We start from the raw sequence: 13,370 nt of genomic DNA on the forward strand, positions 1-13,370 counted from the left end.
ATATAATGTATAAAAATGACGCCTGTTTTGATTATAAAATATCTATTATTTTAAATTAAGTTGTAACATTAACAAGAATTTAATGTTAGGAAAAAAATTTAACAGCAAATGTAATAATTTAGGATTTTTAATTTTTCTTCCAAACATTTACTCAGAAGAGAATACAACGAAAAAATACATTATTTTTTTTTTGTTGTATGGATACATTTAAAAATTATGTATTCTACTTCCTATTGTATAAGTTTCTCCATGTATTGTTTTCCTCCTAAAAGGTTTGAAAAATGGACTTGATAACTCAATCAACTGGAGGCTTCATAAGTGTTTCGATTTTTAATAAAATATATTTTTCCTCCATGCCTGATAGATTTATAATGATAATTCTCTCTTGATTTGAAATATCGTAGTTATGCTCTCAAAACTTATGTCCTAAATATAATTTTGAATACAAAACAGAAATTGGATAAAACATTTGAAGTGAGTCCTATTACAGCCTCTTGTGCAACTACTTGTTTAATATTGCGTATCAATTTATTAATCTTTTTCTTGTTGTAAATTTTTTTTTGTTTAACCCAAGTCAAATATTACAAAATGGTATTGGGTTACTAAAATTGTAAATTAAAAATATAATTGTAATTATTTCAAGATGTAATCCAACCTCCAAAATAAAATTAAATCATAACGGACTATCGAAGTTTTTATTATGTATTTAAAATTGAAAAACCTGAACTATAACACTTTAATTTATTTAATCTCAAGTCAAGATAAATTAATTAATATAGCATATTCTGGAGATATTAAAAATTGATTCGTTAATTAATTATCTAATTAGTAAGATTCCTAGATCAGCCAGAAATACGTTTCCGTGTCAAGTGTGTTAGGAACCAACAATATTTAAAATTAGTTGCAGAGTTGTGTTATATGGGCGATATTTTAGCATCTGCCTTCTTCCAGTACTATTGTACTATAGGAACATGATGTATTTCAGACTAAGCCAGTAAAAATAATCGGATAGTTTTAAAACTGTCACTAGGAATAGAAACTGTTTTTTCTCTTAGTAGGTCTTTACCACATAATTAGACACTTAAAATATTTTTCTGATAGGGAAGTGAAAGTTGTTATTAATGAAAGATACTATTGCATCGATCCAATTTGAAATCTTTGTTAAATTTCTTAAATATCTTTATTTTCGGTGGAGCAATTAACCAATTAATTTTCAAAATCGTTAAGTTGAACTTGATTAATGCACATCATGTTATTTTACTCTATAACAGGCCTTACTCCTTTGTTATCAATCCGGCACAAAGCTTTGGTAAATTTAATGAAATTATCTGGTTTAAAAACATTTATTATGCACAATCATATTTATGTTATTTAAGCAAAACGTAAACATAATCTGCTTTCAAATTAATTCAGCCCCATCAATTTACCTTGTTCAAAAAGAGTTGAGAGGCTTTAGTTATGCGATATGTTACGTTTTCGTTTTTAACATCATTCTTTTTAATTTGTTAATACGCCTTAGACTGTTTATGGTGGAGCTTGTCACATAGGCAGCGCAACAGGTCAGCCAATTATGTTACATATATTATCTGTGTCCCAATCGTAATATAACACTTACCGGGAGTTGAACAGCAAACAATAAATAAAATAAACTGTTTATTACAATAGAATGATTCTTATTTGTTTCGGATTGGTCTGTTGAGAATGTTCCAACATCAGCTGCGGGATTAAAAGGTAAGTTGACTTCATTCCATTTAAGTGAAATCTATAAATTTGATAGTATGGTGAATTATATTACTATAATATCTATAATACATATAAAATATAACTAGCGGTAAGCTTTTATTTGTCTTTTAATTCTTGTACTACTAATTAAAATTTCATTTAAATATTATTCATCACTGAAAATATGAAAACTTCTCAATTTCTTAAAAATAATTATTTAAAGAAGGTTAGCTTAGAAGAATTTCCAAATGCAGGCATAATATAATCACGTTACTTTCAATAAAAGAAAAAATCCACTTCACAAATGTTCATTATATTGTGTTATACGTAGTTTTTAAGTGTATCTTATTTTATTCAGTTTTAACAGTAGACAGTTGACATTGGGACAAAAAAATTCAGATTTACTCGTACACCTAATGCTGAGTAATAAAAAATAAAATAAATTAAGCATACAGATTTGTTTATTTATTGTAAGATGTTGCAACCATAAGGGTCGTTCACAACCAGAAAACTTAAGTTATTTTCAATGAGTAACTTTAAAATTTGTATTTAATATAGAAATTTACTGTTTAAATAAAATAAATGTTTTCCAATTTAAGTCTCAAAACAATCTATATTTCTTCATAAACCCAACGTTTCGGCTAATTCGGCCATCCTTAAGGACAATCTATCACAAAACAGCTTTTTTTGTAATAATAGTTTGTTTTTTTAATTAATGTGGTTGTAAAATTGTATTTAAGGTATGATCATTTTTTATTAAATTTGTTGTTTTTTAAAAGTTATATATATAATAAAAACTGTTTTGTGATAGATTGTCCTTGAGGATGACCGAATTGGCCGAAACGTTGGACTTATAAAGAAGATTGTTTTGAGACTAAATTGTACAAGCTTTGTTTTATTTAAACAATAGCCAGTCTTAAGAACGTGAAAAGATTATAAATAAATAATAATTTACCTCAATCGATTCACAACTTGTAGCATCGTTTTCTAGTTTAGTGTTTTAAAAAATGGGTGACACAAGCATAAACAGATGTGACACAAGAAAATACTAATTTCTGAAAACAAAAAAATACATAAATTGAAACGGAAAATATGCAGTGCATCCCAGCTCTTATTATGCTTTTTTCTTATTATGCTATTTTTTTCCTGCTCATTCAACCACTCTAAGGATGATGGAACCGCAAATTATTCTTAGCTCGACAAGGGTAGCACGAAATGTTTTTAGCCCAACAATAAGCTAGCACACTGAAAGAGGATATTTCGTTATTCGACTTGGGCTGTATAAATTGCCCGTTTCTTTTCCTCACCAACCGCATTAAGAGGAAACAAAGATATCTGAAATATATAATTATTTTTTTCAGCTCATTTATATCTAAGCATATATCTGAATCTCATTTTTACCCTGTTAGTTTCAGATGATTTTTTTTTTTTTTAAACGCTATGTATTTGAAATATAAATAACATTATACTATAAATACAATAAAAACAGTTTACCCAAATAAGAATCAAGAACAGCTCAATAAATTTTTGTACCACCCAGCCTCATAAAGTGGGTGCCCTTAATTGGGTAAGAATCTTGCAGTCCAGTGTGATTCTGACTAAATCACCTCCTTCCACAACCGTTGGTCTAGTAACAGTAATATTATATATATATATATATACGCGTAATTTTCAACATATTGCACCGACAACCCGCATACTAGGAAGCTACATTAGGTTTAATGATAAACCTAACTTGTCACTGATAACAAGCTGCTGTGTAACACTGTAATCTATATCGGCCACTTCTCTATTAATTTCTAAATAAATTACAACTAGGAAATAAGACGTACAATTAGGGCATAGCCCAAAGAAAACAATTACCCATTTGCAATTCATTCGATCCTAATATTAATGCCTCCTCTTGTCTTCTTTTTCTAATTTTTTACTAGTTTACTATTACTGTAAGAATTATCTGCCTTGCCTTGGATGAGTTGATAGTTCAGAACGTTTTGTAGTGTGGAACACATTTCCTCAAAAATTATCCTTTGATAATTCATCTACTCAGTGTGATTCCTCAATTAGTTTGTTGTCTTAATTTTCGAGATATGTCTGTTTGCATGTTGAGTGAAGGTGGCATATTCAGCGAAGTTTAAGTTAAGAGAATGTGAACAAATTTTGTGAGTTTTACCTTATTGAGCTTGACCAAACTAATTAAGTTTGCTAATCGACCAACTGTAAGATGACGAAAAATAAATAAGAAAGGAGTGCCAACGTATCTTTTTGAGGTTAACGATGTTTTGAAATAAAAAAAATAAATAAAAACGGTACAGTGCAAATTGTATATCTAGTACGATTCGTTTTGAAATGTTAAATATTGAAGTTGGAGAATACATATGTTTCATTTAAGTGAAAAAATACGTGCATAATAAAAAAACAATTGTGGGAGTCTTGGGACTGGCTGACAGAAGTGAAACTTCTGGAAATGAAATAATATTTAATAGTTTATATTTATATAATGATGTATTAGTTCTCAAGATATTTTAATTCAAATGTTCAAAAACTGATTGCATTTCTGGGGCCCAGTGTGGAGTCAAGATACAATTTTGGAAATAGCTCATTAACTGTGATTTTTTGTTTTCAAGATTTTTCAAATAAATGTTCAAAAACTCATATAATTTTCGTCTCCATATATCGGTGTAGCTTCAAGATAGAATTTTTAATTTTGCCAATTTAAATTGTGGCTCAATTTATGCACCTGAAAAATTCGTTTCCATCATTCTTGCATCCAAAAAAAAAAAAAGAAAAGAAAAAAGAATGACCTTTCAGGGTTGTTAGAATGACGCTTGAAGATTTCTTAAACATGAAAAAGATCCTTCCAGCAGCCAAAGTAAGTTATATTAAAATAAAGCAGTAATCAAGTCATAATTAAATAGAAAAAAGGGAAATAATAGCACTAAAGATAATTAAAAGATAAGCCCTGTCATGGTACAATCAGCAAAGCATAGTATTACTACAGGTTAGCACTCTAAAACAATCTTTAACTTAAGACGTAACTGATAAAAAAATCGTTCTTTGGCCCGATCCAACAAAATCAAGATTTTTTTTTATTTAATAAATAACAATTATAAAATTTTACTATTTATTCTATCATAGCCTTTCAATATTTATGTTTTTTTTACTCTTAACTTATTTAAAAACTTTTTCAATTTTTATAGTGATTTTTGTGTTCTTTTTCGACTTTTCTTTAATTTTTTTGTAATTTACAATGCAAGCATAGCTTGTTTAAATCGAACATATTTTGTCTTAAAAACTTCACAATAACATTAGTTTAATAAATTTAGTTTTAAGAGACCAAAATATCTAATAAAATAAAAATAAGAAAAATGGAATAAAGTCTGACCTCAATATTTGATAAACGTATATTTAAAAGTTTTAATAAATAATAAAGTGGGGGTGACAGTAGCAGCGTGGTAACGCGTCTCTCTACCATCCAATAGATTGCGAAATCGAGCCTGGCCCCTACACGGGATTTTTTTCAAGTATAAAAATTACGCAATACTCACTCACAATCTCCCCTTGGGCATTTGTGTGGCCCGTTAGCCAATGGGTGGCACTCACAAAAATAGGTGTGGGAGAGAAGAACCCCCCCCCGTATGAAAACCACGTCAGGAAACGCGCGATGTATTTCTTAAGTACATCGGGCGAGGGCTTGGACCTCCACGGTCTGTCACGCCAATGAAAAAAAAAAAATTAAAAATTGTATACCCTTTTCCTGAATTAGCATTAGCATAGGTTGCGCCACTGTTCAAGCAAAGTAACGATATATTGAAAATAATACTGTAATGTTTATAAATACATTTTTGTAATTGTAATATTGTTAAATGTTTCAGATCAATGGCTATACATTATATGGAAATGAGAAGGAAGATCCAATTATCTCTTCGAAGAACAAAAGCAAAGTAAATAGTAGAGGATCTTCTACTGATGAAGATGAAAAAGAGAGCGGTCTTGGAAACACTCCCTTGCACCTCGCTGTACTTCAGGGGTATCCAGAAGACGTGTATGCACTTATATCTCGAGGGGATAACATTAATACAAAAAACAAAGAAGATTGGACTCCATTGCATTACGCTGTTTGGAAAGAAAGTAAAGACATTGTGAAGGAATTGTTGATCGCTGGGGCAGACACAGATATCCCAAATGATATGGGCTGCACTCCAATTTTTCTAGCTGCCGCTAACAATAACAGTGCTTTAGTTAGTATGCTGTTGAACTACAATGCCTCTACCGAAATAAAGGACAAGCGTGGAAATACAGTTCTCCATGAAGCTGCTTCTAATGGTTACGATAATGTGGTTAAAAGACTTCTGGATGGTGGTGCAGACCATGATGCTAGTAACTCTGAGGGTAAGACACCACTCATGTTGGCTGCACAGAACAGTAACTTACCTTTAGCAAAACTGTTATTAGGTCATGGTGCAAACATCATGTCACGTGACAGACTAGGATGGACAGCGTTGCATTTTGCAGCCTGGAAAAATCAATTACAATTAGGAAAAGCATTGTTGGATGCCGGATCCGATGTGGAGGCCGTAACTAATAATGGATCAACACCACTTTTGGTAGCTACTTATTCCGACAGCAAACCCGTAATGGAACTATTAATCAAAGCTGGTGCCAGCATTGTGGCGAGGCACGGCCCTGGGCTTACTGCTCTTCACGAGGCCGCTGCCAATGGGTCAGTGGAAGCGGTAAAGATTCTGCTGTACGCAGGGTCTGACAAGGAATCCAAGGATAATAGTGGCAATACTCCACTCATTCTCGCGTCTAAAAATGGACACTTGTCGGCAGTAAGAGAACTTCTGTCATACGGAAGTGATGTTATGTCCCAAAACAAACTGGGGTGGACTCCACTACACTTCGCAGCTTGGAAGAATCGACAAGACGTAGTAAAAGAACTGTTGAAAGCCGAAGCTGACATCGAAGCCAAAACTAGGCTGGGTACAACTCCCCTCATGTTGGCTGTCACTTCCAACAGCAGTGAGGCTTTGTCTCAGCTGCTCAAAGCTGGCGCCAACACAGAAACAAAGACCGGAAAAGGGTTCACAGCTCTCCATGAAGCAGCTACAAAAGGTTTCGTTAATTTAATGAAAATCCTTCTCGACGCAGGTGCTGACAAGGATGCGAAAGATGATAGTGGTAACACTCCTCTCATTTTCGCAGCAATAAAAGAAAGATCTTCTGCCGTAAAGGAACTTCTTTTACGTGGCAGTAATGCTTCGGCTAGAACTAACTCTGGATATACTCCGTTACATTTTGCAGCTAAGGAAGATAATTTGGAAATAGTGAAGCAATTGATTGATGCTGGTGCGGATGTAAACGTCAAAACCAGACTCAGTTCAACTCCACTTTTTATGTCTGTGTATTCCAACGGTGATGAAGTGATTTCTGAACTAATCAAAGCGGGTGCTGACACTGAGATAAAGAACGTTGTCAATCTCACGGCCCTCCTTCATGCAATTATCAAAGACTATGATGCGGCAGCAGAGGCACTTCTTGAAGGCGGTGCAGACAAAGAGGCCAGAGACACTAACGGGAACACTCCCCTCATCTTCGCTACGATCAGAAATAACTTACCACTAGTGGAATCGATCCTGGCTAAAGGAGGAAATGTCATGTCTCATAATAATGCCAATTGGACGGCTTTGCACTTCGCTGCTCGTAGCAACCGAGTTGAAATAGGGAAAATATTATTAAGAGCTGGTGCAGATAAAGAAGCCAAAACAGACAAAGGTTTAACGCCTCTTGAGGTAGCACGTATTATTAACAACAGTAACATGGTTCAGTTGCTTAGTTCTACCAACTTATCATAACCACCAAGATTATTATTTAAACAATACACAGTTTTAGTGTGTGTAAATAATATATTTATGTATTTTTTTTTTATATTTGATATTTTTTACTTGTCATTAAAACTTTGTTAATATAGATTCAAATGTGATAAATACAAACAGAATTTATTCACCAAATCCCCTAATTTTAGGCCTAAGAGTGCATTAAAAAAATTAACCATAATGAATGACATTTTAGAACCACTTCATTTAAACAATTTTTCATACGGTCAAGGCATAATAGTCATTACGATTGTGGAAGTAAATTTTAAAAGGTGTAATCAACAAAATAGTGATTTAAAAAATCGTCGAAATACTTAAAAATGGAACTGGTATTTTTTTTTGGTCTTATTTTATTTGAAATTAATTGGATTTTTCACTGTATCCGAGGTAATTAGGAGAAAGAGGGATGTATTTTGTATCCAATTCATAACCTTCAGAATACGACATTGGGATTTCCATTATCAATTTCAAAGGGGTTACCCTTATCTTCAAGGTCAAGATATGTATTTCCCCGATATGTTTAGGCATCCCTTGCGGCACTCATTGGAGCTTATTTTCGGAAAGTTGGCATATAGGTTTGTTTTCCAGGTAGATCAATAAAAGATAAAAGGGTGAATCTTATCCTTTACAAATGTTTTCCCTCTGTTTAAGGTTTCTGAAGTTTTGTTCATGTTTACATCCATTCTAAATTATGTTAAAAAGTAGGAAATTTATGTGTGAATTATGTTGGAAAAAAAAGATTCAGAAATAGATGTTTTTTCATACTCTAATCATCTGAAGAATGATAACGATATACTTTTATATAAGCAGACAAGAACCGAAGTAAGAAAATACAAACTTCTACTTAAATGGAGTATATAGTTTAATATCTACTTTTTTAAAGTAAATATAATAAATAAATGATATTATATTTTTATATATTTATGTAGCATAAGTATAAATGTTGAATATTAAATAAAGTTTAGCTCTAAATGAAATTTAGAGTATTATTATTAACTTCGGATAAAAGCTAATCGTAATTATAAAAATAGCCCATGAGGAAATAAAATGTACTGAGTGTCATATAAAGTAATATAAAATACTGTATTATGTATAGCGTGATTCTGACCAAATCACCTCCTTGCACAACCGTTGGTCTAGTAACAGTACTTTTTAACAAAGTACTGAACCCCTGACTCTTCATGGGTTGTAGCGGCAAAGATTGTGAATCTAGTATAAAAATGTTATAACTTTCATCAGTTTCGAAAAGTGGAAGGTATAATATTAGGGTATAGTAAGTGTAAATAAATACTTTGTTCCTTTGTGTAACTTTGAGGATTATATTACCCAATACCACTCCCTAACATATAATATATTAAAGGTAATAATATTTTATGAAGCTGTATAATTGATAACTGGTATGCACACTATGCCTTTGAAAAAGTAATCTAAGGATTACTTTTAAGGACTTATTTAATATATCTACTTTTGACAGAACAGGTAGGAAACAGCATAAGTATAGTAACTCTCTGTATTTATGATTTATTATTTATGTTTATTTACTTTAATAGCTTTTTTGAATTATTTTAGTTGTGTTTTTTTCATTTTCCTACTTTAATAAATTTAAAATATACATAAAAAGAAAGTTCGCAAAACTTCACTGTATCATGCAAATCAGCACCTCAACATGAATCAAATCTTTGTTATGGTTTTATAAAAACTGTACATAATAATTACTAAAACAATTACATATAAAAACCATCCTAAAATAAAAGAGTTTGCTACTGACCTTCTCATCAAAAGCTGATAAGCTTATGTCTCGATTAGTTTCTAAATAGATTATTTTTATAATACTAATCCTGTTAACGCCTTAATTTATTATTACCTTGTAAATAATTTTTAAATAGTATTTGAGTTGTATTAGGGTTTAATTTAGTTATATTTATTTTTATTTTGATCATTTTAATTGGAATTCAGTTATTTGAGATGAAAAAAGTGTATTTTATTTGTGTTGTTATAATTAAGTAATAGAGACAGTTGCTAAGTGCTGATAATCGTTGCTAAGACGTCGCCTAGCAATCGGCCGACCATCTTCGGTTTCAGATCATTTCCGGCTAATTAGTGGCCATGATCGTTTCTAACCAGCCTTATAATGTCTGCGCTTATAATGTAATAGATTAGACATTTTTGAGTTTGTTAACAGACATTAAAGTCCGGAAACAGACCTTTTCTGAGTTTCTGCCCTCTGAGTGCAATATGAATTGCTGCTAATTAATTAGCTCGCATTATTCATGAAAACAACTAGACCCTGTCTGCCCTTAATAAGTGGCAGTGTGGCCATCTTGGCTTTTGGATATTTTGTCTAGCGACGAGCCACTACATCAACCTTGGACTATTGCAGTTGTGTATTTAGCTACAGAACTGCAACCTACACACCTCAACAAGCAAAATATCTCTCTCTGACCTATCTGAGTGGATCAAACTTTCGTTTACCATTATTTATTTTATATTGGTTTGTTTTTTGTCAATTTGTCTCTTTAGTTTTCTTAATTTATTTATCTAATTTTATTTTATCTGAAAAGGTCTATTTATTTTACTTGTATTCATCTTTTATTTCTTTTATAGTAGATTAACCAAATAAATGTTTATATCCGAGCCAGTTTGTTCTTTTAAAGCTTTCCAAAAAAAAAGACATACTTGATTTGAGATGGCTTTAACAAATTCTTTAAAAAATAAAAATAAAACTCTTTTATTCCCTGTAACTCTTTTATTCCCTGTTATGATCCTTTTTGAAGAAATAATGCACTAAAAACCTAGAAACCAACCTTTGTGATCGTCCAAGAAAGAATAAAAGAAATGAACACTTTTAATTTTGAGGTTTGAAGTTTCAATGAAAGCAGAAATCTAAACCACACCAGATATTTTATTATTTGTTGTTAGCTCATATAATGAAATTATTAATTAGAAAAATAAACCATTGTGTGATAACTTGGGGCATAATTTTAATGTTCGTGGTATCGCTGACTATAATCTGAACCTCCAATTTTAGAAGAATAGTAAGTATTTAGTTTTCTTTGTACCTCGAACTTTACTAAGTCGGTTCAAATATTCTTTTAAAAAGTTTCCATTTTGTAAAATAGCTATATTAAGTAAAACAGATTATCATGTATACTCATCAAATCATGAATAATAAATAAGAGTAACCTTAATAATAAAATATGGAAATTAGTTATAAATAAACTTCAATTTAATTAATTAGAAGATGTAAAATAAAAAAGAGAGGAGTGCAAAACCTTTTTTTTTTTATTTATATCTTTTTTGAAATTTACAATTGTACATAATGATCGATCAATCAATCAGTAGGAGCTACAACTCTGTGATGGGTCCTGGCCTCTTCTCCCACATTCGGAATAAACATATGATACATAATGATACATTCAGTAAATTTGGTGTAAGTTTATAATGGAGTGCTACACAGCCGTGTAGAGAAACTACCCATTGGTAGCACTCAAATAACGTTTTTACATTAGCAGGTTTCATGGCCATCTTCTTTTCAGGAGCCTCTGAGGATTGTCAGGAATGGAAGAGGAAGCGGGATTAGAAACTAGTAGGTTTGGGAGGTTAGGGACTTTATAATAGAAAAATATTAGAATAACAAAATAACTTATGGACCAGTTGAGTTTTGTTCATTTATTTGTATACATACATTTATGCTATGTGGGCCATTAGCATTTTGTGTTTTGTTTTTAATTGGCTGTAAATGTACACTTTCATGATGTGGAGTACTTATAAAGTTGAAATCCTATCGGATATTGTAACCCGCCAACATTAATGCATTTTTATAATTTACTTTAAATTCATTATCATAAGCATGCTATAAAGTTATGGATGGATGTTCGGTTATGCTTACAGAGACAGAATACTATAAAATACATTAATAAGCAATAAAGCTGTTCATAGAAATACAGCAGTTTTCCTGGTTCTATTTATATATCATTATACCTCTTCGGAGCTAGAAACACAACAGATCGTGCAATAAGGAAAAAGTGGCAGACGGGACCCTCTTAATGACTTGACGTCATGAACCTATAATGAAGGTGCTGGAACAAGGATTTAGTTTTTGTCAAGGAAGTTCGGTCTTGTTTATGTGGCCTTTATACTTGCTAATACGGCGTACCTCCCATTTTCTTTTTCAGTATTTAAGATCTGAAAATGAGGTGCAGAAGATTTTAATCTAGCAATTACTATTCTTTATGAATGATGAGTATTTTTTTAAATTACTTGCGAAGTACTCGGGAAGATTTCACTGCCATTGTCTTGGGGATTCCTTACATCCCGGGGTAAAGTAATCAACCAGGCTCCTCACATCCAATATATCATTTACTTTATTTTGTCAATAATAAGTATAATTAAAACAAAACCTATATTATAACAATAGTTTGTTTCGAAATCAATGAAAATGTAATAATAATTATTTGAGTAAAGTTTTGTAATAAATAGACGAGTTGGGGATTCATAACATTTATAAACATAAAAATAAAATCGGATATTAAAAATAAATACACGATTAAAATACTATGGTTTTCAATTTAATTGAAGGTGTTCGCAAGTGTTTATGGGTACAATCCCTGATTTTTCTGCTCATATAAATTAAATAAAATAATGTTAACCATTATAATTATAGCCATTAACCATTAAAAACTAATACGAGGAGAAGATGGTTGGGGGTTGCGGTCAAAATGAAACACAAATAAGTTGGTGCAACCTATTTAATTGTGCCAACTTTTCGGCTAGAGTTTCTAGCCTTCTTCAAGGTTAAGAACAGAACAAGATAACGACCACAATAAGTATAGAAAATAAAAAAGAATATATAAACATTATGACATAAAATGAATAATTTTACAGAATAGAATTAATAAAATGAAGTGATGAGAGAAGTGGGAAATAAAATGTATACATAGATAATTGAAAAAGTGGATAAAATAACATAATTAAGGAAATAAAATAAAAATGAAGTTATATGCAAAGAAGTATGAACATATTAGTTATTAATAATTAAAAAATTTAAATATGGAAAGAAAAAGAAAATTGAGAGAAAGAAAATATATGTAACAATAATAATTGATAAAAATGCAAAATATAAGTAAAGTTTAACAAAAGAAATGAATAGAAGAAAAAAAAATAATTTTTGAAAACAACAATAATAATATAGTGAACATGACTAATAACGTGGTTAAGGAAAATGGAGACAAGAAGGGGTGGTAAAATAAAGAAAGGGGGAAAAAAAGAGAATAAAACGAAAATCAAACGCCTAATGGTATACAGTAGGGATGCGACATGACGATGTCGATGTTTTTGACATCGATGTATTTAAGCCGATGTTTTTTTAGCATCGATGTTTTACGTTTGTCCCAATATTTAATTTTTTTTTTTTTTTTTTTTTTCCAAAAGTAACTAAATGAAAACAAAAAATTGACGTATAAACAATTTCCTATCAACAATGTGGTGGGATAAAAAAGGACCTCCAACCATCACACTAACAACAGAATAAAAATAAATTACGACTAGAAAAACATCGATGTTTTAAAATATCTATGCTTAATATTAAAACATCATTACATACAAACCATTGCCTAAAATACATCGATGTTTTAAAATATCTATGCTTAATATTAAAACATCATTACATACAAACCTTTGCCTAAAATACATTGACGTTTTTGAACAACCATTTCAGTAACATAAGGTCTGTTCCAACGACTACGTATACTCCCGCCAGTCGGAAGTGGTTTT

At 31.1% G+C, this 13,370-nt stretch overlaps 1 protein-coding gene across 2 annotated transcripts in view; it reads left to right on the forward strand.

Annotated features, from left to right (window-relative positions):
* LOC106692890 (putative ankyrin repeat protein RF_0381) overlaps positions 1 to 10,232 on the forward strand; it is an 11,741-nt gene extending 1,509 nt beyond the window's left edge. For both annotated transcript variants that reach the window (XM_014439124.3, XM_014439123.3), the window contains exon 2: positions 5,595 to 10,232. In XM_014439124.3, coding sequence (XP_014294610.1) covers positions 5,595 to 7,577 — 1,983 coding nt within the window. In that variant the 3' untranslated portion in view covers positions 7,578 to 10,232. The remainder of the gene's footprint in view (positions 1 to 5,594) is intronic.
* The last annotated feature ends 3,138 nt before the right edge of the window (positions 10,233 to 13,370 follow it).

Source organism: Halyomorpha halys, unplaced genomic scaffold (genome assembly GCF_000696795.3).
Source record: "Halyomorpha halys isolate HHAL.00 unplaced genomic scaffold, Hhal_1.1 Scaffold75.1, whole genome shotgun sequence".
Taxonomy (NCBI): domain Eukaryota; kingdom Metazoa; phylum Arthropoda; class Insecta; order Hemiptera; family Pentatomidae; genus Halyomorpha; species Halyomorpha halys.